The sequence below is a fragment of the Ambystoma mexicanum genome, chromosome 10, assembly GCF_040938575.1.
Source record: "Ambystoma mexicanum isolate Mex_15411 chromosome 10, UKY_AmexF1_1, whole genome shotgun sequence".
In the NCBI taxonomy this organism is placed as follows: domain Eukaryota; kingdom Metazoa; phylum Chordata; class Amphibia; order Caudata; family Ambystomatidae; genus Ambystoma; species Ambystoma mexicanum.
This window is the reverse complement of record NC_090932.1, coordinates 101,562,188-101,589,636: the sequence shown is the minus strand read 5'-3', so window position 1 is coordinate 101,589,636 and position 27,449 is coordinate 101,562,188. Positions and strand designations below refer to the sequence as shown.

Below are 27,449 nucleotides of genomic sequence, written 5' to 3'. Positions count from 1 at the left end.
CTTTGACATCTGCTCCAAGTAGAAGTCGATGAGATCCTGGGGTTCATTGGTGGGGTTCTCCTTGTGGTATTTAACCTCTTGCTTCATAAACGCACTTAGGTATTTCCGATGGACCGGGTACATGTGATGGGGTCCTGGGAGGAACCGCATTATTGATGGGGCAGCCTCGTATACCTGAGGGGAAGAAAGAGTGGAGCACAGGAGGAAACCCATCAACTCAAGTTCACAACATCTTTGATTGCTTTGTTCAAGACAGGGCGCAACTATGTAAATATAGGCAATAGGAAGCATTGCTAGGCTGCTAATGGAGGAAATGTGTTGAGAAACAGGGCATTCGGAAAATTAAGAAAATCGTCTGCATATCCGTAAGCTGTTTGACAGACATATATCAACACAGGTCCATCAGCCACTTCATTCTAGTGGGGGACACAAGCTATGAGATTAACTCACCTGGTCCAATTGCTATATTTTATATATATATTGTTATTTATAGGTGTTCCAGCTTGAAAAACCAAACCTTTCACCTTTATAAAATCTATAATACATAATAAATAAAATTCTGAATTACATATACATCATTTTATCACATTTACAGTTTTCTCTTCATCACTAATTTCCACTTGGCTTCATGACGCTCAATACACTTCCAAAGTCGAATCAAACTACATCCAATTTTAGAAACTGAAAAAACCTCACAATTGAGAATCCCACTGATTGCGATTCTGTATAATGCAAATTAGTCCACAGGGACTCTTGTGTCAAAAGAAAATAGCCTTCAAAATGTTTTTTTTTTAAATCGAATCCGCATATCCAGTAATTCTGGGCATTCTGTCATAAGATGCTCAATTGTCTCACAGTGTTCTCGACAAAATCGCATTTATTATGATTGACCATTGAATTCTTTCTCCTGAACAACAGTTCTCTGGTCGGCCATAAGTGAAATCGAACTCTCATATAAATCGATCTATGGATCGGATCTGGAGATTTAAGCAAGTAAGCTGGTAGTACACCAGACTTGTTTAAAGGTAAAGGGCCTCATTACGAGTTTGGAGGTAGCCATGGTGCTATTAGCACCATTGCTGCCTCAAAACCGGGCTCCATTACCGGGTTCCTTCAATGCGGAATAACCGGGTCATTCCAACATTGGAGGACCCGGTAATTCCTCCTTGAAGGAACCATTCCCCATTCCCATTTGAGCCCCCATAGGCCTCAATGGGAATGGGGAGGGAGGTAATAACGGGCACATTACAAATGGCCCGTTATTACCTCCCTCTTCCGCTCGCGGGACCCGGAAAAGACGTACCGGCACCCTTCATTAAGGGAGCGCCACCCTTGTAATGAGGCCCAAAGAGTCTCGCTGAAAGCTCTTGTATGTCTTACGTTGTTGGTACGTTTTGATCCAGTCCATTTCACCCAATTTCTTTTTAGCCTTATCTGGGTTGGTGATTAGTAAGTCTAGCGAAATGTCAGCTTCATTGAGAATACTCCGGACGTCAGTTCTCCATTGTACTACAAATTGACGGTCAGATGTATTAGCATATACATCATATATAACAAGCCACGAGTGGTTCTAGCAAGTGCACATTTCCTGTACAGTAAACATGGTTTCCACGAGTAGATACAGTATAAAGATAATAATCCTAACTCATATCGGATAATGGGCATAGGTTGACAAGTTGGAATAGCAAGGACAGATGTCCAGAATGTACCTTCTAACACTTGCCAGTAGGCATAAGAAGTACAGATTTTTGACTCAGCACTGTACAAAAGGATTGGAGTTACCTTTTGTTTGTAGTAGGTTATCGTTGGTTTGATGGTGAATTCGCCATATTGACCATTTATTATTCTTGCCTGCGAGATCAATGAACAGAGCTTTCTTTTTAAGTTCTCGTGATGGGGATGGTCTGAGGGCTGGTTGTTTATATTCATCCCCAAATATGTATATTCCGAAACCACTGGTAGTCTCTGAGCTTTTGCTATACAAATTCCAGATAGAAAATCGTAAATGGTACCCCAAAAAAGCAACCCTGATACTCTCATTGTGAACTCCTATTTTAGTTTTCAATTTGAGTGTGGTGTTAAAATTCAATATACCATCCAAGACGAACTTAATCCAAGGTGGTATTTTACACATAGGATATATTTCAAATAACACATGCTTTTATCAATACTATGCATAATGGGGTCCTTTAATGCATAAACAGGAAAAACAAGTACAGATTAACGCATCTACAATTATGCTGGCGAAACCGGCCCCCACGGTCCCCCTTTAAGGGTCTGCTACAACCCCTGTCTGGGCCTGTCCGGGTGCGTGCAGCTCTCCAACGAACAACTCTAGGTTTTCGCTCCCCTGAGTTTCCTCCCCTGTACCCTTCTGTATCTTATGCACGCCACCTGATGTGACACCTCGTCATTCTGCCACATTGCGAGTGACCCCCGTCCCGGCCATCCATGCTTGCTTGCTGGCTGATTTCGACACACCTTGGCACAACCTACACTCTGCCCCGGGACTGGCCAATGTACATCTCACTGCTGTATGTTAGCAGCCTGCGAGGGATGGCACCCCTGCTGGTCCTTGTTTCACTTTTCTTCCGGCAAGCGCTTGGTGTTACCGCTGCAGCCCCCCGACTTGGGGGAGAAGCTGCACGGCCTTTATCGCTCCTCTCGGGCTTGCTTAACGTGATCCCAGGAAGCTGTAATTGAAGCTACATCAACCCTCAGAAAACTTAATCCAGACACTCTTGCTCTACACTGCTGACTGATTACTAATCTCGTTCTCTTAGCTATGCAAACTGTTAAACTGTTACTGCACTGATACTATAACTCCTCCTTCATGTGAGGCAGCCTGCCTCAGCTGGATACAGATTCCAACATTGCCCCTAGTCTGTCTTATGCTTGTTTGCACGCCTGTAGTAGCCCCCCACACAGTGAGGTGAGGCTTCACCAGTTGTGCCCTAACACCTATTTTGTCTAATTACTCTTGTTTACACGCATGAAATAACCCCCCTCACTGTGAGGTGAGGCTTTGCCAGTTGTGAACTCACTTATTTTGTCTATTTACACTTGTTTGCACGCCTAAGTAGCCCTCCCGTCCCATGAGGTGAGGCTTCACCAGTTGTGCCCTCACACCTATTTTGTCTAATTACGCTTGTTTGCCTGCATGAACATGAAATAACCCCCCTCACTGTGAGGTGAGGCTCTGCCAGTTGTGCACTCACACTTATTTTGTCTATTTACACTTGCTTGCACGCCTAAGTAGCCACCCCGCCCTTGAGGTGAGGCTTCACCAGTTGTGCCCTCACACCTATTTTGTCTAATTATGCTTGTTTGCACGCTTGAAGTAAAGCCCTGCACCGTGAGGTGAGGCTTTGCCAGTTGTGCACTCACACTTATTTTGTCTAACTACTCTTGTTTACACGCATGAAATAACCCCCCTCACTGTGAGGTGAGGCTCTGCCAGTTGTGCACTCACACTTATTTTGTCTATTTACGCTTGCTTGCACGCCTAAGTAGCCCTCCCGCACAATGAGGTGAGGCTTCACCAGTTGTGCCCTCACACCTATTTTGTCTAATTACTCTTGTTTACACGCATGAAATACCCCCCTCACTGTGAGGTGAGGCTCTGCCAGTTGTGCACTCACACTTATTTTGTCTATTTACGCTTGCTTGCACGCCTAAGTAGCCATCCCGCACCATGAGGTGAGGCTTCACCAGTTTTGCCCTCACACCTATTTTGTCTAATTATGCTTGATTGCACGCTTGAAGTAAACCCCTGCACTGTGAGGCTTTGCCATTTGTGCACTCACACTTATTTTGTCTATTTACGCTTGCTTGCACGCCTAAGTAGCCCTCCCGCACCATGAGGTGAGGCTTCACCAGTTGTGCACTCACACTTATTTTGTCTATTTACACTTGCTTGCACGCCTAAGTAGCCATCCCGCACCTTGAGGTGAGGCTTCACCAGTTGTGCCCTCACACCTATTTTGTCTAATTACTCTTGTTTACACGCATGAAATACCCCCCTCACTGTGAGGTGAGGCTCTGCCAGTTGTGCACTCACACTTATTTTGTCTATTTACGCTTGCTTGCACGCCTAAGTAGCCATCCCGCACCATGAGGTGAGGCTTCACCAGTTTTGCCCTCACACCTATTTTGTCTAATTATGCTTGATTGCACGCTTGAAGTAAACCCCTGCACCGTGAGGCTTTGCCATTTGTGCACTCACACTTATTTTGTCTATTTACGCTTGCTTGCACGCCTAAGTAGCCCTCCCGCACAATGAGGTGAGGCTTCACCAGTTGTGCCCTCACACCTATTTTGTCTAATTACTCTTGTTTACACGCATGAAATAACCCCCCTAACTGTGAGGTGAGGCTCTGCCAGTTGTGCACTCACACTTATTTTGTCTATTTACGCTTCCTTGCACGCCTAAGTAGCCATCCCGCACCATGAGGTGAGGCTTCACCAGTTGTGCACTCACACTTATTTTGTCTATTTACACTTGCTTGCACGCCTAAGTAGCCATCCCGCACCTTGAGGTGAGGCTTCACCATTTGTGCCCTCACACCTATTTTGTCTAATTGTGCTTGTTTGCACGCTTGAAGTAAACACCTGCACCGTGAGGTGAGGCTTTGCCAGTTGTGCACTCACACTTATTTTGTCTATTTACGCTTGCTTGCACGCCTAAGTAGCCCTCCCGCACAATGAGGTGAGGCTTCACCAGTTGTGCCCTCACACCTATTTTGTCTACCTACTCTTGTTTACACGCATGAAATAACCACCCTCACTGTGAGGTGAGGCTCTGCCAGTTGTGCACTCACACTTATTTTGTCTATTTACGCTTCCTTGCACGCCTAAGTAGCCATCCCGCACCATGAGGTGAGGCTTCACCAGTTGTGCCCTCACACCTATTTTGTCTAATTATTCTTGATTGCACGCTTGAAGTAAACCCCTGCACCGTGAGGCTTTGCCATTCGTGCACTCACACTTATTTTGTCTATTTACGCTTGCTTGCACGCCTAAGTAGCCCTCCCGCACAATGAAGTGAGGCTTCACCAGTTGTGCCCTCACACCTATTTTGTCTAATTACTCTTGTTTACACGCATGAAATAACCCCCCTCACTGTGAGGTGAGGCTCTGCCAGTTGTGCACTCACACTTATTTTGTCTATTTACGCTTGCTTGCACGCCTAAGTAGCCATCCCGCACCATGAGGTGAGGCTTCACCAGTTGTGCCCTCACACCTATTTTGTCTAATTATGCTTGATTGCACGCTTGAAGTAAACCCCTGCACCGTGAGGCTTTGCCATTTGTGCACTCACACTTATTTTGTCTATTTACGCTTGCTTGCACGCCTAAGTAGCCCTCCCGCACAATGAGGTGAGGCTTCACCAGTTGTGCCCTCACACCTATTTTGTCTAATTACTCTTGTTTACACGCATGAAATAACCCCCCTCATTGTGAGGTGAGGCTCTGCCAGTTGTGCACTCACACTTATTTTGTCTATTTATCCTTGCTTGCACGCCTAAGTAGCCATCCCGCACCATGAGGTGAGGCTTCACCAGTTGTGCCCTCACACCTATTTTGTCTAATTATGCTTGATTGCACGCTTGAAGTAAACCCCTGCACCGTGAGGCTTTGCCATTTGTGCACTCACACTTATTTTGTCTATTTACGCTTGCTTGCACGCCTAAGTAGCCCTCCCGCACAATGAGGTGAGGCTTCACCAGTTGTGCCCTCACACCTATTTTGTCTAATTACTCTTGTTTACACGCATGAAATAACCCCCCTCACTGTGAGGTGAGGCTCTGCCAGTTGTGCACTCACACTTATTTTGTCTATTTACGCTTGCTTGCACGCCTAAGTAGCCATCCCGCACCATGAGGTGAGGCTTCACCAGTTGTGCTCTCACACCTATTTTGTCTAATTATGCTTGTTTGCACGCCTGAAGTAAACCCCTGCACCGTGAGGTGAGGGTTCACCAGTTGTGCCCTCACACCTATTTTGTGTATTTACGCTTGCTTGCATGCCTAAGTAGCGCCCCCCGCACCGTGAGGTGAGACTCTACAAAGTGTGCTTGTGCCATAATCTTCATGCTCATTCATGCACTTTTTGAACTGTACTTTGCACTTTCTGTAACTAGCGTGCTGATGCACTAGGGCTTGGTGCGCTGAAATAAATGCAAACAATAAATAAATAATAATAAATAAATGCTGTGCCTTCATGGAAATTGGAAAAGAACACTTTGTTCAGCATCCCCCCACCACCCATTCACGCTGAATGCCTGGAGGCAGTAGAGTGGCTATTTCGGCATTGGTTGGGTCCTCATCCTTCCTGAACTCTTGCTACATTCTATCCTTGTAGGTGGACCAGCCATAGCCACACTTTTCCTTGATAAACCAGAGAGAGATGTCTTTATATGTGTATTAACACACAGGCATTTTCAAGTATTCCATCACGCTGTTGCATATAATTTATAAATTAACCCATCCTCAGAATCCATATGATATGGGGTGGATGCAACGACCACACAAAGTGAAATTAGGGAAGTTTGCCTCTATTGTAGTTTCACCAACAGAGCATAGTTTTGGCCTGATTCACCTCTATTTGCTGAATTTCATTTTTGGACGGTTTCGTTCAAAATTTCAACCACTTTTAGGTGCCTTTTTGACCCTGCAAGTGAAATTAGCAAAGCAGGTGGATTTTGTCCAGAGAAGCACTACCACGGAGGAAAGATGGGCTGTGATATCCCTGGATATCAGAGAAGTACCTCCATAGATGAAAAATGGGCTGTGATGGGCTGGGAAATAATGCAAGCACCACCACAGAGTAAAGATGGGTTGTGATAGCCTTGCAAATAAGACAAGCTCTGACATGGAGGACAGATGGGCTGTGATGGCCTGGATATCACAGAAGCACTGCCACAGGGGAACAATGGGTTGTGATAGCACAAGACATAAGACAATCACCGCCATGTTGGAAGGATGGCCTGTGATAGTCCTGGATATAAGATAAGCTCTGCCACAGAGGAACGATGGGCTGTGATAGCCCTGGATTTCAGAGAAGCACGGCCAAAGATGAAAGATGGGATAGATTAAAAGGGTGATACTAATGGGAAGAAGGGGGGAGTGCAGGGGAAGGGGTGAGTAGGAACCTGTTCATAAGCTGTGGGTTTGATTAAAAAGAGTATATTTCTAATACTGGAATGTCGTTGTACAGAGCAGCAGCCTGAGCTGTGAGCTCTTGCCCTCCTGGATATTAGATTGGCCAATGATAAAATCAACACCTCTAATAGCAAGAAAAAGATAGATCTAGCCGAAAACCCAATCCAGAAACATCCTAAGAGCCTAATTTCTGAGATTGATGATGGTGATGAGACACATAACTAAGGATATTTTAGTGATGGGCACAACACGATGAAAGTAATATAGATTTATTTCATCAGTATTTAAAGATATGACTATATCGAGAGCTCTGCTATCTCCTCTTCCGTTCTCTGCTTTCTGTATTCCATCACGTCTACACACATCTCTCTTTCTTCCAGAAGTTCCTTCTTCCTTCTATCGTACACATTGGTCTTCTATTTTTTCTTCCACTCCTAGGCTTTAGCAGTCCAACATCTGTGTTGCAAGGCAAGGAATAATTTTCCACCTGAAATCTCCAATTGCCACACTCTACAGCTTCCACCTGAATCCTACCATTCCGACACCCTCCACTACTGCTCCCTTTACAACTCACCATCATCACCCTCTCCATGTTCCACAATCTGTCATCCTCTGTCTTGATTTTTAAAAACACTCTTAACTATTATCGGTCTTAACCATTTACATCCTTCTTTTCTGAGTGCCCCAGGCATGAGTCTGATCCAATCTCCCACTTAGGGACATTCCACATTCCTTACACCTGTCCTAACATATAAAATGTTGTTTATCTTTTGTCTCTTCCTTATCCTCTTCCCCAAATTATCCGTTCTGACATTAGTTAAATTATCCTTCTTTAACCATGCAGGGAAACGCCTTGTGCTCGCTTTCCTCCCTCTTCTGAATTCAGACGGTGCCTGTGGTGCAATGTGGCATGAACCTGTGTGCCATCACCATTTCCTGAACTGTATTATTCCACTATCTTCCATTCGCCCACTCCCATTTTATCATCTCTTTGATCACCCTGTTGAAATGTTCTACAACACAATTTGTTTGGGGGTGTAATGTAGCACTTGTGCGATGTGTAATGTCATGATCGCCAAAAGATTTTTCTAGCTCGAAAAACCTAAACTCAGTCCCATTATCTGTCAAATCGGTGCTGGGATACATTTCCTGACCACACAACTCCTCCAGAAACTCAATCACTTTCCTTGTACTCACGTGTGGCACCATAAGTATTTCTGGCCATCTGGCCTAAAGATCTATCACCACTAAACAATATGTTTGTACACCACCACTCCATATTGAACCAACAACATCCATAGCCAATTTCTCCCAAGGTTTTCTTGGAACATCCCTTTCTACCATAGTACACTTCACACTCACACACACTTTATCACTGTTTTCATAAAGGATACCATGGCTCACTTAATTTTCCATAAACCCTCCACATTTATTTATCTGAGTAATCCCCTACTCATCGTTCTCTCTGTCAAACTCTTCATAATTGGAAGCATTTTCTTATCCTCCTCCAAAGCAGCATCCCACTCTTACACCATAACTTTTGTTCCCACTACTTCCAGAACAGTGTCTTGTTCCTCTTCAACAACAATCTCTTCATTGGTTGTCATTCCAAACAAACAATCAGCTGCATAGTTCTTTACTCTCGCTATGTATGTTACTGTTAAATCGCATTCCTGCAACCTGGACACCCAGCACCTTACGCTCGCTGACACCTTATCCAGACCTTTCTACATTATTATTTCCACTAGTGGTTTATTATCAGTGTGCACTTCAAATTTTGCCCCCCACACAAAACTCCTGAACTTCTCTAGTGCCCACTTTAATGCCAAAGCTTCCTTCTCAATTGTAGCATATGCCTTCTTTGGACCCTTCAGCAATCTGGACACAAAAGCAACTGCATACTCTTTGTTTCCTTCTGTCTGTGTCCAAACTGCACCCCAGCCAACATTGTTGGCGTCAGTTGTAATGAATGTACTTCTTCCTTTCTTGTAGTTGCACAAAGCTGGCGTGCTTGCTAGAGCCTTCTTTATGCACTTACATTCTTCCTCACATTGGTCATCCCATTCAAATGTCACACCCATGCTCACTAAGTTCCTCATTGCTGCTGAGTGTTTCACAAAATTTTTGATGAATTTCAAATAATATTCCGCCATTCCTAGAAATGTACTTACTTCGGCTTTGCTAGCGGGAGTCGCTGTTTTCTCAATGGTGTTCACAACATTTTGCTTTGGTGATTCTCCAGAGTAACATGTCCAAGATATTCAATTTCTCTCCTATTGACCCTGCACTTTCATTTGTTTAGAGTCATCCCCATGGTGTTCCACCTCTTCAACACACAATGTAATCTCTTGTTATGCTCCTCTAAGGTGTCTGCATGCACCAAATTGTCATCCTGAAAAGAAATGACTCCTTCATCACCCTCAAAGAACCTGTACATCATTTTCTGAAACACTGAGGCCGTAGAGATAAGCCCAAACAGCATCCTCAAATACTGATATAATTCCTCCAGTGTTATAAATGCTGTTAGATGTCGAGACTCTCTCTGAAGCTTTACTCATGATAGTCAGAAGTCAGATCAAGTGTTGAAAATGTCTTCCTTGGGCCCATTGTAGATATGAGTTCTTCAATATTAGGTAAGGGATGTCTTTCCGGTACAACGCATTTATTAAGCTCTCTCAAGTTGACACAAATTCCTATTTTCCCAGACACCTTCCTTACCACCACTAGTGGTGACACCCCTTCTGAAACATCTATTCTTTCTATGATCCCTTGGAATTCAATTTTTTTCAGTTTTGTTTTCACCTAACCTCTCACAGATATCGGAATGTCCTGCAGTTTCTGAGCAACCGCTTTAAACCCACTCTTCAGTTTATTTTGATGTGTAAATCCTTTCAAACATCCTATATCATCTCAAAAAACATGTTGATAATTTTCCTGCACGCCTTGCTTTTTATCAGCGCCTATGCATTAGGGTCTAATTTCACTTCCAACTTTTTCTGATGTGCCCAACTAAATAAAGGCGTTTAACCTTTTTTAGACACATATACTTTCCCAGTGGCCTCCCTTCCTTGGAATCGTAACATTGCTTGAAACCAGCCAATCAATACTAGTATTACTTACCCATATGCCTTTGGGTTTATGTCAACTTCATTCAGGTATTTGTGATCAAATGTATCCATCCATATTGCTTCTGCCAGCAAAGTGTATTTCGCCCCTGAGTCAATCATCATCCCAACTGGTACCTTATTCATAGTTACAGTCACTTTGGGACTTTTTAGGTCTTCATCATAGTCTCTTACAATAGATTGTGACAAATAACAAGAATCCAACCCTTCTCCCCAAGCGGGAGCCTTTCCCTGTGTGGCTAGGGAGGTGAGCCTGCTCTGCAATACACTCCATAGGGGTAGAGGCAAGCAGGACCTCACCAGGAGAAACTCCCCCTTTGGGGCCAAGGACTCGCATTCTGATGTGGAACTCCCTAATAGACACACCAATACCATACCTCTTAAAATATCCAGCGAAGAAAAGTATGAAGAACATACCAAAATGTTTTATTGTCGCCAAGATACTCCAATTGTTCCTCTATGGAAAAATGACATGGTACTGAGACGAAGGAAAATACTTGTGGTTGAATACAGTTTATAGAACAGAGAGAAAGGACTGTGACATTACACTGGGGAAAGCCCATGACAGCATAATAAAGGAAGAAGGTGGAGACTGGGAGAAGGAAAAGAGAACCTGCATGTCCAAACTTGCATACAGAAGCATTCTGTAGGAAGGCTGGACGTGCAGCATCCCATGCAGAGGTGGAGCACAAGTGGGTTATCCGACATGTGGCATCGGAGAGGAAAAGGGAAGAGAGAAGCCAATGTGAACACAAGGCCCCAGGGTTCTGAACAAGAGCTACGGTTTGTTAGGTAGGAAAAACTCTTAGTTTAGGGAAAGATAGGCGTTTGTTGCTTTCAGTCAATAAATAACATCAGTGAGATGGAAAGTCGGAGTCTGTGTCCTTCTTCTGACCTGACACAAGACATACATTTGTCCCCATCATTATCGTCTTCATCATATATCTCATTAATCTAGTTGGTCAAGTTCTTCCTGCGCCTACAACATCTGGCTAGATGACTCTTTCCATTGCAAATCCTGGAAATGATCTGGAGTGCTGGGCAATTCAGGCTAGTTGCCCAGTGTGACACCCCATCACATCTGTAGCACCTCTTTGTCTAATTTTTAAACTTAATGGGGGAACCCCCCCCCCTTTTCCTTTAGCACTGTTACATCCGGACATGGTCCTTTTATAACATTTCTCTTCCGGGACGCAACCTAGACCCTTCTTACCAGTTGTGCGACTCACTATGGCAGACATTGCTTCCGTTGTCTGTCCCCACCAGGTGTCTCCGCTGTCACCTTAACTGTTGCCTCCTTCATCCTTCATTCTAATACATTGATACAATCTTCTGTGTGTTCAACTTCTTTTGCTATCCGCAGTACTGTCTCCAGCGGTGGATCATCTTCTGCCGAAAGTCTCTCTGTCACCTTGCCACTCCTGCACTCTAGCATAAATTGGTCTCTCAGTCTTTCACTCAGCTGTTGGTTAAAGTTACATGTGCTCGCTAGTTTCCGAAGCGCCATCACATATTGTTCTACATGTTCCCATTCTTCCTGAACTCTCTTCCCAAGTTTGTAGCGTTCCAATATAGTACTAATCTTCTTACACAGTTCTCATATTCATTCAAGTTGCGAAACTCTTCTTCCGGTAGTTCAGGAATATCTTCAAATCTCTCTTGTCCTGCTGATCCTAGGCAATGTAGCAATAGCAATTTCTTTCTATCTACATTGTAGTTGCTGTCACACACCACACTAGCATGGTGCTCAAAGGAGTTGAGCCATCTCTTCAATGAAACATAGGGTTCTCCCACTTCTGGGAGGAACATTGTGCGGGAGGCATGCTCTGCATTATTATCTGGTCACCTGCGGCTGTGTATTCACTCGTGGCTACTAATTTCAGGTTCTCACATACACATATATTGATAAAAATGGGCAGTACAGTCAATAAGAAAAGCTGCTGTGGGTGATAATCTAAAATAGGATACGTCTTTGGGTTTCAGAACAGACACTATTTAGTCATCATTGAGGCCCCCCAAATAAATGCGTGTGCCACTGTGCTATACAGTGCAGGCAGTCTTCTTCTAATGGTGGTTTCTTTACATTGTTGTGAGGTGACGGTGCAGCAGGGAAAGCATGACCTGCGGGGAGAGCGTTATGCCCTCCAGTTGCTGGTGGCGACGTACGCTCACATCATCGGGGAAAAACTTGTCCCTTGGAGTGGCACAGGACAGAGGTTTTACTGCGTATCCAAAGCCATTCTTTCAGCTTTCACAATGTGCTCTCGGCATACCGTTGCCTGGTGACGCCTCTCAGTGCCTGCATGCATTCACAGCAGTGCTTCCCTAATTCGGTCACCGGTGCTCACTTGGTGTGGCAACACCAGCCGGGGACATCCAAAAAGAGCAAATGGTTAACATCTATGGGCCACGCTCACTGGGCAGCAGCACATACCGTAGCAGCTGGGGAAACATCTGTCAGCTGATCACCTCTTAGCGCAGCTCTCAGGTACCGATCGAGCCACTCGTCGTCAATCTGTAGTGATGGGCACGACTTGATGAAGGTAATATATATTTATTTCATCAGTATCTAAAGATAGGTCTATATCAAGAGCTCTGCCATCTCCTCTTCCTTTCTCCGCTCTCCAGCCACCTTTCTCCTATCCATTCTCCATTCCATCCTCCCTGTTCCATCATGTCCCTGCAGATATCTACTCCCTGCTTCTAAATGTGGCCCAGGATGCGGGTGAAATGAAGACCACTCTTGGGGACCTCTCTTCAGAAGTATCACTACTGGAAAGCAGGCTGCCAAAAGTAGAAAATAAATCTGAAGCATTATCTGGTGAGATGACCGGTAGCTTTAGAGTCTGCAAAAAACTGAAGGATGAGGTGGCAAAACTGCAGACAATGATTTGGAATTATGCTTAAAAAGTAGAGACCTCAACTTGCACCTGCTGGGAGTAGAAGAGTTGCATGAGAAGGAAAAACATACGGCTTAGTTTGTGGAGGATACCATAACAGACATGCTTAGTAAAGTAACAATATATTCTTCTGATTTGGATTATGAAAATAGAGTGGGAACAACAACAGGGAAACAACCACATCAGATTATTCTCAGCCTAGTGAGAATCCGCACAAAAGAGAGAATTCTTGAAATGCCAAAAGAAGTGGTTGAAAGAAGATAAGCCTTCAGGGAGGCAAAAGCCCTTGCAAGACAACTGAACGTAAAGGCAATGCTAAATAAACCAGCAATTTTGAGACTGTTCCTGCCTTAAGCGATTCAACGCACTGAAGACCCTCTGGAGGTGATAAGGTGGCTGAAAATCCTTTGTTAATCATTATGGAGATGATCTGTTATGTGAAATATATTGTTAATATTTTAACATTTTATTATTCAAAGACTAAGTTTGCCGTTAGTATTATTTTCACCTAGTTGCATCAGTCTCTGCCCAGCAATGTAAACTGTCTGGTAATCTTGAAGTTCAATGTACTTAACAGAGAAAAAGTGTACTGTTACGGTATCGGTCAGGGGTGCCTCTCGTGTATGTTTCGTAATAAGGAACGAGTAGTGATGGTGTCATTCTTAGAAAGGAAGGCATGTTACATGGTGTTGCAATGTACTTTCCTCTTACTCCGTGTTGATCTGGAAGTTCATAACAAATGCGGAAGCAGCGAGGTAAGGACACAAAGCTGCCTCTGTGGACATCAATCAGTGTATAGTAAGCGGAAGGTGAGGAGTGTAAACTTTCACCTGCACATAGATGCATACTGCATTATATTATGTACATATATACCTTTCCAATTTCTCTTACCCTCACTTTCACCAGGATCGAATTGATCCATTACAAATATAATACAGTGCATGTTAAGATACTACACAGGGAATTGCAAGATGGTGGCGAGATTCGGAGGGACATGTTGAGTATACTGTGAGACCCGTACTAATTGGATTTAAAGGAGACACTGCTAGGGAGGTGAAAGGATTCCATGGTAGCAATAAAGACAGACACAAGTGATCACAGTTCAAGGGTGTTTATTGAACTTCAATTGGGTTTGAAAAACACCTATCTAATCATAAATCCAAAGATGGGAGCAAACTACAACCATCAGAGAATAATAACGCAGTCCTAGTGGTGTCTTGTCAAAATTAAGTGCCTGTACTAATAATCATATTGCCAATCCTTACCTCTGAATACAAATGGTGTGGGGAAACAATGTTACGTAAAAGAAAGAAATGTTCAAGAAATGATATGTCAGGATGTTCAGGACATTGGCCTCCCTTCCCCATGTTTTCAGCACGGGATAAGGTGGTACACTCGAGCTTAGCACAGTCTCTGGCTTCTCTAGCATTAGGGTGCAGTTCAAACATTAGCATCATGGCCTTCTGTGTCCAAGTCCCTTTGCCTTTCAAAGTCTCTTCTTTCAGAGGCCATGATGCGACAAACAAACAATACGTTCCTTTCCTCTTAGGTTTTCAGATATACTCAATTTCTCAAGTGATTCACTATGCACCTCGCAATCCCCCTGAGCCGGGCTCAGATCCCCTTTAATACATAGTTTGTCGGATTTCCACGTATCAAATTTCTCGGGTGATTCACGATTCACCCCAGATCCCTCTCGGCGGGGCTCAGAGCCGTTCAAACACATTGTTCAATCCGTCTCCATCTGCCGGGCTCGGACCAATTTTTATTCACTTCAGCACAAACTTGCTTTTATCCCAAAAGCTTTCAATTGATCTCCCTCGTTCAAGCTCGGACCAACTTTCTCTATTTTGGCATCCACTCATCCAATTGATCGCCCTCGTTCGGGCTTGGACCAACTTTCTCTATTTTGTCATTAACTTGCTTGGCAGTATCAGCATCAAAGACTTTCAATTGTGCACAGGATTTAGCTTGACCTGTCTCAGGACCAGTTTGATTGTACAGTTCTTTGCCAATCTTGTACCTTTCTCAACCCTCAGTTGGATACTTTACAGAGACCTTCGATTGAGCATGCACTCAGTACTGGACCACTCTGTCAAGGGTATCATATATTTTGGCTTTAAAGTTCAGTCACTCATCAGCAGTTCATTCTCATCATAGTTCAGTACGTTGTTTCTTTTGTGTAACTGGATCCCCTCAATCGGTCTCAAACCACTGTTCATCAGAAAATGTTAAAAATAATTAAATCAAAGTTCACTTTTCTTCTCCTGGCTTCCCTCGTTCAGGCTCGAGCCATTTGTTTTATGATTAAGATTCGCCCTCCTGCGGACTCAGATCTGCCACCTTTCACTCTCTAGGCTTCCCTCATTCGGGCGCAAGCCTTTTAAACAGCTCCAGGCATTCTTATTGCTACTTCAGTTCTTCACACTTTATTCTTAAAGCCTTTAATATTTCATGGGCATAGCACAGAGACTTCCAAATAGGCGATCGCGTATTGCTGGTTCACTCTCTTACTCTGTGTCACCTTTCAGGTTATCAAACACTCGAGATTCTCTTTCTCTCTTGGCTGCCGTCCTACGCGCAACCTTGCACCTTGGATACAGTTTCTTTCACTTTATCACAATCGGGTCTGTATTTCCGCTTCACTCACCGGCTGTGTGTGCTCAATAGTCTGGCTGCTTTCTCACACCTCCCTAATTCCGTCTTCTACTTTCAGCACACGTCCCCAACTTAATACTTCACAGGTAGGGTACGAGGCTTCTCTCAACGGCTTCAATGAAGGAAAATGTGGTCTTTTCATCTCGCTTAGCAAAACGCGGTCTCCCGCTTTGACACTCTGGGAGTTTGTCCTGTACTCACACAGCCTCTGGGTCTCCAGGTTTCTCCAGCTCTAGCTGTTGCTGCCGCTCTGCATAAGTCGTCCTTCCTCGCCACCAGCCTTGCTCACTGTGTGCTTCTGAGCTCTGCCTTTTATCCAGGTGGGGAGAGTTAATTGTTTGCAGGTGAAGATGATTGGGGTGGAGTACCTGATCTTACCTGGTCTTGTTAATGGGACAAAATGGGGTTTGTTCATAGGAATTAATGCATCGGAGTGGGCGGAATACTATGACTCGCCCTAGGGCGTGTCTCCCATAGTTCCCAAGGACCCCATGCCCACTTTATCCTCCGTCGCTCATCCCCCCCCCCCCTGGGGTTGGGATCCAAGAGCGATGGCCCTTCCCTTGCCACCTAAACAACGGATCCCTGGGAATAGCCTGGGAGAAACACTTCAGGTTTTTTACAGAAGCCACCCTGTTCATTATTATATGTGAAACCGGATCTAACACAATCGCCTGTATCGTTTGCGAAGCTTGGACTGGTGCAGCTGACATGCACACTCAGTGAGAAGGAGCAGCGCAATATCACTGCTAAGAGAGAGTGGTAGCTGGGCGCCCTAGGCCCCGGAGTTCTGGAAGCTACTGGCGGCAGATGCCGATGACTGTTTAGGCTATCATCAGGTAAGCTGCGGGACCCAGAAATGGTTTGAGACTGGGACACAGTGTGGGGATCTTTCCCAGGGGTTGGGGGGGTCCGTGGTCTATTTTTTACACGTTGGCGACCTCAAATTGGAAGCAGACTTGTGAGACTTTGAGGGGGAAGAGGTGACGACATTGCTAAGGGGTCCAGTAGAGGCTATGTGGAAAGGAAGGCCTGCACGGGCAAGGAGGCTTCGAAAGAATTCCCCAAATAATAAACTATGTGTCAAAACAAAGGGCCTCCATAGTGTTTCTAGTTTTGACAGTGTATCTGGAAGAAAGCGTGTCTGTGGAGACATATTATGGCAATACTATGCATAGAGACTCTGCTGTGATACTATCCTGGTCGGGGAGAACCAAGGCAGCTACTGCAACGTCAAGCCCTCAGAAGCAACATATTGGACCGGCACCGGGGGCACCCAGGGACAGGGAATTTGGTGAAGTACGGCTATTTTGGAGATAACAGGTGCACGTCTCATTCATGCCTAAAGGAAGAGGGAAGGAGACCCCGGCCTCGATAAAATACAATGCCATCCAGGGGAAGGGGCACTTCATAGGTGCTGGAAACAGGAGACCATGATACAAACATTCAACACTGCAAGAGAGGGAAACATAACCGGGGGAACCCCAGACGACACTAATGGCAGTAAATAAAGAGGAGTTGGTGCAGTGTCTGAAGGACTTCCAGGTGAAAATCACTGACACGTTTCAGGAACAATTTTCCAGTTTAAAGGTTGAATTGAAACAATCAGTGAATGAAATAAAAGGCGAGTTTGGGAAACTGGAGATGAGGGTAGATATAAATGAAAAAGCCATACAAGATCTCGCGGAGTATTCGAAGAATAACGATGAAATACTAGAGCATCTCTCGTGACTTTCCCAAAACCTAGATATACAATACGAGGATCTTAAAATCAGATTGAGACGCTCAAGTATTCGCCTTAAGAATGTCCCTAAAGATGTCACAGAGAAGGATCTTAAAGTGATAGTTCAATTCTTTACCGACATGTTACCAGACGTCTCCTCGGAGGACATTTGCCTAGACAGAATCCATAGTGTGACCAATTCAGAAAGAGTCAGGAGCTCAGCCAAGGGATGTGTTAACAGCTATAACGCTGTACGGCCAAAAGGAAGACATTCTAAAAGCGGCATGCTCATCGAGCTCTATGAGGATTAACGGGCAGAAGTCCGGCTAGTTCTACTGCAGGACCTAGCCCAATCTATTCTAGTTAAAAGGAGATGGATGGCCCAGTTGTTAAAGTCTTAATCCAGAAACAAATCAGGTGCAAGTGGACCTTTCATTTTGGGCTGCTCTTTACCTGAGAGGGCCAGCAGCCCAGGATTACCACATGCGAAGAAGGGTTGCCATTTTATATATTGGTGAAGCTTCAGAGGCGACCGGTACTCAGTCCCAAGACCAGACAGATACAGTAAGAAGCACTGGGAGTAGACAAAGGTGACCAGGGAGGGGACAGGTCTGTGAGAGGTGCCTTAGAGAAGCAAGGAATGTCTCGGAAAAATGAAAAGCACCCCTATATTCCACTTGAGTCGGGTTGTCGTTTGGAGGGTATATCTGTAGCAAACATTGATTTTCTGGTTGCTCAGGGTGGCTCGAGATGGTAGGACTATCAGTGGGTGTTGGTGTTATATACTTATGGAAGCATGGGGTGTATATGGAGGGAGGTCCATGAGACGGTGTGTAGGCCATTGCTGCTTGCAATCCACTGGGGAGTGGTAGCAGACTCCCACCAGTTTTACTCTCAGGAAATATTTAATTATGTATTGGATATTTGTAAGGCGCCTATACAACAAATGGTGTTTCAAAGTGCCACAAAACAGGGGTGGGGACATGGGAGAAAGTTAACAAGAATGGTCCTACTAGGCCTTGTGACATTCAGATTGTGCAAGTGCAGTAACAAGAATGTGCGAGGGAAGGGGGTAGTTGGGGAATGGCAGTCTGTGCAAAATGCGAAGTGCTAGGGTGGGAAGGAAGATGCAGGGTAAAGAGGAGAGAGTGCAAGTGAAAGGGGGCGAAGGAGGGGGAGAAGGCCACAGGGGCTAGGCGAATGCTTAGGGGAGACCAGGAGGGCAAGGGCCAGGGATTGCATGGGGTGCAGGGGGTGAGGGTTCACATGCTAAGTTCATGGTGGGCGGTGGACTGGGTGGGGGGGGGCAGGTGCCCTGTAGAACTCAGAGGGAACCAGGCAGACAGTCACTGCAGCAGATGGGGGTGTTAGCCAGGGAACAAAAGAGGGAAAGAAGAAGAGAAAAAGGGGTTCTTGAGGAGCTTCCAGAATTTAAGGCTATCCAGCTCAAGCCTGAGAGGGGCAGGGAGACCTTTTCAGAGAGATATCTACCCCCACACTCCACTTAGCGAAGCGTGTGATCTGCAGATAGTTGAAGCTAGAAGACCGAAGGCCTCTAGCAGGGAGATATTTAAGGAGAGAGAGTTGGATATAGTGGGGTCCCAGGCCCCAGAAAGCCTTGTGGATGATGCAGAGGGGCTTGAACTTGATCCTATCATCAATCAGAAGTCAGTGGAGAGATGTTAGGGCTGGAGAGATGCAGTCCCAGGTCTTGAGGCCAAGGATAAGCCTTGCAGTCCTATTCTGGATTAGTTGAAGGGGACAAAGGGAAGATAAAGGAAGATTGAGGAAGAGGCTGTTGCAGTAGTCCAGTCTAGAGAGAACCAGAGCTCTGGAGACATGAGTTTCTGGGGGAAGGTGGGGAAAGGGAGAATGCCTCTGAGGAGGTGCAGCTGATAGTGGGCCATCTTGGCAAGGTCTGCGATGTGAGGAGAGGAGAGGAGGGAGAGGAGTCAAATATGACACCAATGTGTTTAGCCCCACAAGAGGCTGACGGGAGGGGACCCACAGAGGGTGGCTAGAGGGTAAGAGAGAAGGAGAGAAATGGGGTCACAATGAGAAGGATCTCAGTCTTACTGGCATTAAGGCAGAACATAAAATGTGGAAGAGAAAATGGTGGGTGTGTGGGGGGTATTGTTTGCCTTCAGAAATATCCCTGGCCTGACAATACTGGCCAGTCAGGAAAATGAACAGGGAAGATATTTGTTTGTTAAGTTTCAAATTGGTGGACATAAATTTACAGTGGCAATGGCCTATTCTCCAAACACAGGACAAGATGGGTTCTTACATTTGGTTATGGCACAACTGAAAACGATAGCAGAAGGTGGCACAATTCTGACAGGTGACTTCAATATATCTTGGTCTCCGCAAGAGAATCATAGTGGGAATCAGGCACGTGATCAAGGGACACCTTCTAGGAGGCTCAAATCGTGCTTTGGCCATTTGGCACTAAGGGATACCTGGCAGACATTCAGGTGTGGTGAGGTGGGGTGTACATACTATTCCCAACTCCATAGATCCTTTTGAAGGATAGATTATATCTGAGTTTCCACTCTTTTGGTATGAAAACAAAAGGATGTGGAGGTGGGATCTATCACCCTCTCGGATCACACCCCACTGGTAGCATCCCTGAAACTCCAAACTAACACTGGCGGGCTATGGTGATGGTCATTCCTGCAGATATTCTTAACAACGTGGTTCTATCAGATGAGATTGGGGACAAAATTCAGGAATATTTTAATAATAATCATATTACAGACATATCCCCAGGGACCTAGTCGGATGACTTCAAACAGTCGTGAGAGGTGTATAAATAGTGACTTAGGCCTATAGGGGTAAACAGAGAAATAGCCTGGAACGGGAGCTGGAATGCCAATTGAAGGAAATTATGTCACAAATCGGGTGACAACCGACCAAGGCCACTTTAAGAAACTATAGTACTGTGCAGGGTCAGCTGGAGCTATTACAAACTAAAGGGGCAGAGAAGAGCGTATTATATATGAGGCAGCAGTATTATATGAAAGCGAATAGAGCTGACAGACTACTAGCTAGTCAACTAAGGAAGAAAGCGTCTACACAATCGATCATGAAACTTAAAACGGGAAGCTGGGAAATGGTAACAGAGAATGGGGAAATAGCAAAATTCTTTGAACAATATTATAAAGCCCTCTATTCATCCGATCACCCGACGGAAGGGCGTCAAGAGGCATATTTAGGCTCCATCAAGTTTTACGGTCATTAACAACGGAAGGCAGGAACTCTTTTGAAGGGGCTGTCATGGAAGGCGAATTAAATAACGTTATTAAAACACCCTTAAACAAGGCACCAGGGCAAATGTCTTCTGAGACGTTTTTACAAAACATTCCGATCTGTTCTTACCCCAAAGGTAACTGCATTATTCAGCACTTTTGGGAAACAGGGAGGTATATCAACAACGATGGATCAGCTATAGTAGTGCTTTTTTCCAAAGCAAATAAGACCCAACTGGATGTGGCTCTTATCATCCGATAGCCGTGATTAATCTTGATGCCACAATGTATACAAAGCATTAGGCGAATAGGCTGGAAAATGTCCTCCCTCAATGAATACACCCCGATCAATCAGGATTTATTAAACACTGTCAGACCTTCAATAACACCTGAAGGATTTGTCATTTAATTGACAACATTTCTAAAAGGCATACGCCTGCCCTTTTGCTGTCTCTCCATGCCGAAAAGCCGTTCGACAAGTTTGAACGCACATGGGGTTAGGGCCCAGGTTTCTATCACTCCCTAATTCATGACTCTCAGTGAACGGCCACTTATCGCACCAAATTAATATTGAAAGAGAGACTAAACATGGATGTCCCCTGTTCCCATTATTATTTGCTATATATCTAGAGCCCTTTCTAACTAAATGATGACTCCCCACCGGTAAAGGATATTGAATTACTTGGGGAAGAGCATAAGGTGATGACATTAGAACAAGGAGAAAGCCAGTGATCCAGGTTTGGCTTCTTTATTTTAAAGCAAAAGTTTGTATTTATTTATGCTGTATGCTTAATAAAAAAAAATAATAATAAGGTGATGATATTCGCCAATAACATGCTGCTGGCCCAGTTGGATTGCTCACAGAGGAGGTTTCTGAGATAGACGCTTTTGACGTGGTGTCGGGCCTTAAGATTAATGTGAGTAAATTGGAAATCTTGAACTTGTCTTTAATGGGAGACTCACTGGAGAGAGCACAAGGCTGTTCCTCGTTCCAATGGGTGGGAGGAGAAGGGATCTTGTATTTGGGGGGAAAGATCATGAAATCATTAAACTCATTATACGAGGCAAATTATGAAAAGTTATTAAATAATACGAAAGCGGATTTGGAAATGTGGGGTCCACTTAATAAAACGTGGATGGGCAGGTTGACTTCCATTAAAATGGCCACTCTCCTGAAATGTCTCTACTTCTTTCAGGCCTTGCAAATACCCCTATCCAGAACTTGTTTTACAACATTAAATAAAATGCTAACAAATTTCATTTTGAATCATTAAAAACCACGGGTAGCTCTGCATTTATTAATGGCTCTGAAATCTGAAGGGGGGCTCGCGCTCTCAAGCTTTCATAGATATTTTCAAGCAGCACAATTACGGGTTATTAAGGATTGGTTTTCATCAGATTCGAGAAGTTGTGGGTTAAGATGGATAGGGCAGTGGTTGGAACTTCATGGCTTATTAGAACAGATAGATGGAGTAGTATGCACGCGAGTCAGATTACAGCATTAGTCGAGGATACCTGGGATGACCTGGTAAAGCGGAAAGCGTTCAGTTCCATGCCAGCTCCGTTAACACCTCTGTTTCGAAACCCGCAGTTCACGGCAGGGATGGAACGGAAAGCAGTCCAATTATGGTCTGAGGCAGGGTGTTTGAGGTTGAGAGATATAACACAAGCTCAAGAGATTAAGACATTTGAGATGCGTAAGCAGACTTTTCAAGCCGGGGAGGGAGAAAGACTGAGATATTATCAACTTCTCCATTGCATAAGGCACCCACAAATTCGAGCGGCAGCAGTGAGACAGCTCACCCCATTTAAGCATTTTATTACCTCTCAATCGGGAAAAAACATCTCATTTCCTCACTGTATAAAATCTTCACGGATAGCTCTACACATCCACAGTAGCCATATATTGGTAAATGGCAAACAACGTTGGGTCACCGACTCGCACAAGAGCGATGGAAGTTCCTCTGGGGTAATATCCCAAAACTAGGGCTGTTCAGTTACTGGAAGCATGGTACGAGGTTATGGTGCAGTGGCCTTATACACCTCAGAGACTCCAAAGGGGAGATTGGGCCCACATTTAGTGGACGTGTCCTGTAATTATGCCATTTTGGAAACTAGTAACATCCTCTATACAAATTATGCTTAAAGTGGACTTACGTTGGGGGTGGAAGAATGTTTGCTGGGGTTCTGGGAAATTGAGAAGAAACCACAACCTAATCACAGTTTAAAGCATATATGATCCTATTGTTGGCAGCAATATTAGTGTTGGCAAAGAACTGGAAGAAGGAGGCCCGGAGAGAGAATGAATGGTTAGCGAAGGTTTGGAATATAATGGCGGTGGAATGGCTCACATACTCCATTCAAGGGGAAAATGCAAAGTTTCGATGGGACTGGGGTACGGTTTTGGACTATTTGAGGAATTATTTTAAATACCCTTTATGCCCGCAACATCTCAAAATCATGGATATACTGTAAGAATTGTTGACCAATTCATGTGAAACCTTGGTAACCAGTAGACATGTATGCTCAGATACCCAATGTGGAAGCGGATAGGAGAGGGGGCAGTTGGGGGCAGGGGGGTAATATGTTAGGGTTTGTTGGGAAGTTTATTACATTAAATAAACATTTCAATAAATATCATTTAAAAAGATGCTACACAGATCTGTGAGTGTCTGATCTACATGAAACATCAGTATAATCAGAAGACAAAGGTTATAGATGAATGTAGAAAAACTACATGGCCATTGCAAGAATGGTTACAATATGCATAGAGAGTATTGTTATTTCTAGCTCTTAATATATATTGAATGTAAAAGCTTGTGAAGACAGATTATAATTATATGACGTGGTTGTTGTAAATATTTTGCGCATTGGGTATATTTAGCTAAACAGTTAGAATAATAGAGATGGGTGATATGTCTCACAATACACACTTTCGAAAACGTATTTGGTAAACAGACTTTCTGAATCTTACTTTGCTACTTTCCTACCTATTCATGTCTTGCCTAACAAGGGTGGGCAATCTTATGGAAATTAGTTTTAGAATATATATATATGTGAACAAGCGCTTAGTACAGTGCGAAACGCATCTCACAGAACATTTTTCACTGGTGTCCTGTCCTTGCTATTTGTGGTCATTTCTTCTCATTATGTGTTTTTAAATAATAAACTTGTCATTGGGAGGAAGGTTATTGACCCAGAGTGCTGTTCCTTACCCCGCAGCGTTTTCCTCCTTTTCTCTGGATAGCAGTAGTTTAGGTATTAAGTACTCAATATCTGAAGGGGGGCTAAGCTCTATTATATTTGTAGTCATTCCGTTCACTTACGCTTGTGTTATAGTATAGGTATGGCTTACACTTGTGTCGTAGTATAGGTATGCCGTCCAACAGAGCCATACAAGCTTTTGCGGCCTCCACTCCTGACCAGACTCTTAATTGCGTAAATGAATCGGCGTTGGAAAGAACCAAAAGCTGCAAGAAGAATTATTTAAAATGTGTGTCTTGGAATGTAAATGGTCTAAATAACCCAATAAAAAGGACAAAAATGCTGACCAATCTAGGGAAGTTAAGGACAAATTTTGCCATGATGCAAGAGACACATGTGACAAGGGAGGAATCGGATAAACTTTGTAGAATGTGGGTGGTTCAGGTTTAGGCCTCTGTGTATAACTCGGAGTCTAGGGGAGCAGCGATATTATTGTGGAAGAACACTCCTGCAACAGTGGTCTCATGTAAGACAGATAAAGAAGGGAGGGTGGTAGTGTTGCAGCCTACAGTGCAATGAACAAAGATGGCGATCTGGCGATCTGCAACATTCACGCCTCATAAATCAATGATGAACACTTGACTTTTTTAGTGATTTGGGATCGTTATTACAAAGTAACACATCTGATCACATTGTATTAGCTGGGAACTTAAACAAAGTTATTGATCCATTATTGGATAGAAGAAGAGGATGGAACTGTTGAATTAGAACAGCGTGGGTCGCAGGGCGCTTAAAAGTCAGACAGAAGAATTTTAATTGTCAGACACCTGGAGGCTACAAAATTCAAAGAATCAAGATTACAGTTATCATTCAGGGGCACATGATGTATACTCAAGAATTGACTTCACCCTGACCTTGGGTGGGGCGATGCAGAATTGCCTAAATAATGAAATAGCGGATATTCATCTTTCAGACCATGCCGATTGTATTGGTTACAGCATTAGACTTCCCAATATAAAGATCATGAATTTAATAAATTAATAACAGAAAATGTGGAATATGACTAATTAAGAACCTGATGCACATACTATGAGGATGGCAAAACATGTAGCAGGTTTATCACCTCAGAATACTTAGTAATGGGAAGACTATTTCTGCGCAATAAAGTCAAAGGATGAGGGAATTAAATACAACCCTGAAAGTATCAACAATAAATTTAGGGCCTTTTGTAAGAGGCTTTACACGACAGAAAGCTTAGAGAAAGAAATGTCAGTTGAAGAGCTCATTAAAGCAGCCAATAGCTTGAATACAGGGAAATGCCCTGGTCCTGATGGCTTTCCAATTGAATTTTTCAAAATCATGCCCAAAATAGTGCATGACGCGCTGAAAGGGATGTATGACTCAACAATCAAACACAATCAATTGCCAAACTCTATGCAGCAAGTGATGGTTACATTCATTTTGAAAAAAGTCAAGGAGGAGACAGAACCTGGTGTGTACAGAGCCATAAACCTGATAAATACAGATTGTAAGATTTAGGCAAAAGAGATGGCACGTAGACTATAAGGGATTCTACCAAGATTTATTGATGCCAATCGAGCGGGCTTTGTAAAAGGTTGCCGCTCAATGAATATTATGAGGTTACTACTTACCATATCAGAGGAGCGAAAATTGTATTCAACAATAGCAGCTTTGTCTGTTGATGCAGAGAAAGCATGTTATCTGATTGAATGGAGCGTTTTGTTCAAATTAATGGAAGAGTTGGACTTTGCGCACTCCTACCTAAATTGGATCAAGCCGCTATACAATGAACCTACTATTATTGTACTCACAAATGGAATGTGTTCACGTCCTTTTGCACGCAGTCACGCAACAAGACAAGGATGACCTCTCTCACCATTGTTATTCTCCCTAGCCATGGAACCGCTAGCTATAATGATAAACGAAGACACGAATATGCATGGAGTGCCCTCTGGAGGAGTCAAACAGAATGTTTGGCTATATGCTGATGATTTAATATTGGTGCTTAGTGACCTCGTGACGTGGAGGGCTCATTGCCAATATTAATGGAAACAATCAACAGTTATGGTGAATTCTCCGGTTACAAAATCAACCAGTCGAAGACAGGAGCTTTACCCTTAACAATACTTTGATGTAAAGAAGATATAGTTCAACATGGTTTCTACTGGTGTCCAGATAGAATGAGATATCTAGAGATATGGATCGCACAGGAACTGGGAGAACTGATGAAGATGAACATAACCGAAGCAATTACAAATCTGAAAACCGAGTTCTGCAGATGGTCAGCCCTGAACCTCTCTTTGGGGCAAAGTAAACGCACTTAACATGTTGACAATGTATAGGGTTAATCATATCCTTTAAATGATGCTGCTTCCTCTTGAAAAAAAGATGTGCAAGGTTTGATTTAGACATTCCTTTGGGACAAGAAACCACCAAGATTGGAGTAATGGAAGTTATAATTTCCAATCCAGAAAGGAGCCTTAGGAGTCCCAGAATTTTGAAAATTACCATCTGACTTTCTTGGCTGAACATTTATGGCATTCTGGACTGAAACCCCTGATGACTGGGCGACTTCTGAGGCAAACAAAATAGGACCATTAGAACCCCATACCTTATTAACCACAGTCACATGAAAAAAAGAGGGCTGCAATGGTTTGAAAGAGTTTATCAGAATATGCTGGAGAGAGCTGTCAAGCCTACTTAATTGTGACCCATACAGAGAAGGAAAGGCCTCTATATGGCATAACCCTAAATTCACTGAGAGCAATAAAATATTCTTCTGGCCCAAATGGCACTTGTCAGGAGTATGGTATGTAATTGACTTGATGGTAAATGAGAGATGGATCTCATTCGAAAAAGAAGATGCAGGGTTGTTCATTTGGACAAATTAGAAAATGTAAAGACTTAGTTAAGAAAATGTACAGTTTGGAAGGGGGGAAGAGAACTGGGGGATGTTTTGCAGCAACCTAGCCTCAGAGGCGTTGCTAGAGAGGGTTTGTGGGGGCTATAGCCCTGGGTCTTTTGGTTGCAACCCCAGATTGAAGCTCAGGGGCTACAACGAAAAGGCTGGCTAGCCCTGAGTCCCGACGGTCGCGACATTAGCACAGCCCCGGATCGTTTCCAGACCTAGCAACACCCCAACCTAGCCTCCTCGGTGTATTCATTAATTGAAAGTATAAGATCGAGTAATCCAGCTCTGCTGGAAAAATTGGCACAGGGATTACAGAAAGAGATTACTGAAGGGGAATGGGGACATTTCTGTGAGAATATCAAAAATGACCTCCAATTTACTTGGGAGATAGAGCTAGGCAGATAAAACTATTAAACATTGTTTTCTGGACACCTATCATTCTAACGGAAAGGGGTATGAGGGATTCAGATAAATGTTGGGGGGTGTACACACAGAGG

The 27,449-nt window shown here is 43.9% G+C and overlaps 1 protein-coding gene across 1 annotated transcript in view; it reads right to left on the bottom strand.

Moving 5' to 3' along the window:
- LOC138491199 (cytochrome P450 2J2-like) overlaps positions 1-27,449 on the bottom strand; it is a 382,346-nt gene that overhangs the window by 129,195 nt on the left and 225,702 nt on the right. Inside the window, exon 5 of the mRNA XM_069617584.1 lies at positions 1-174. Within this exon, the coding sequence (XP_069473685.1) occupies positions 1-174 (174 nt within the window). The remainder of the gene's footprint in view (positions 175-27,449) is intronic.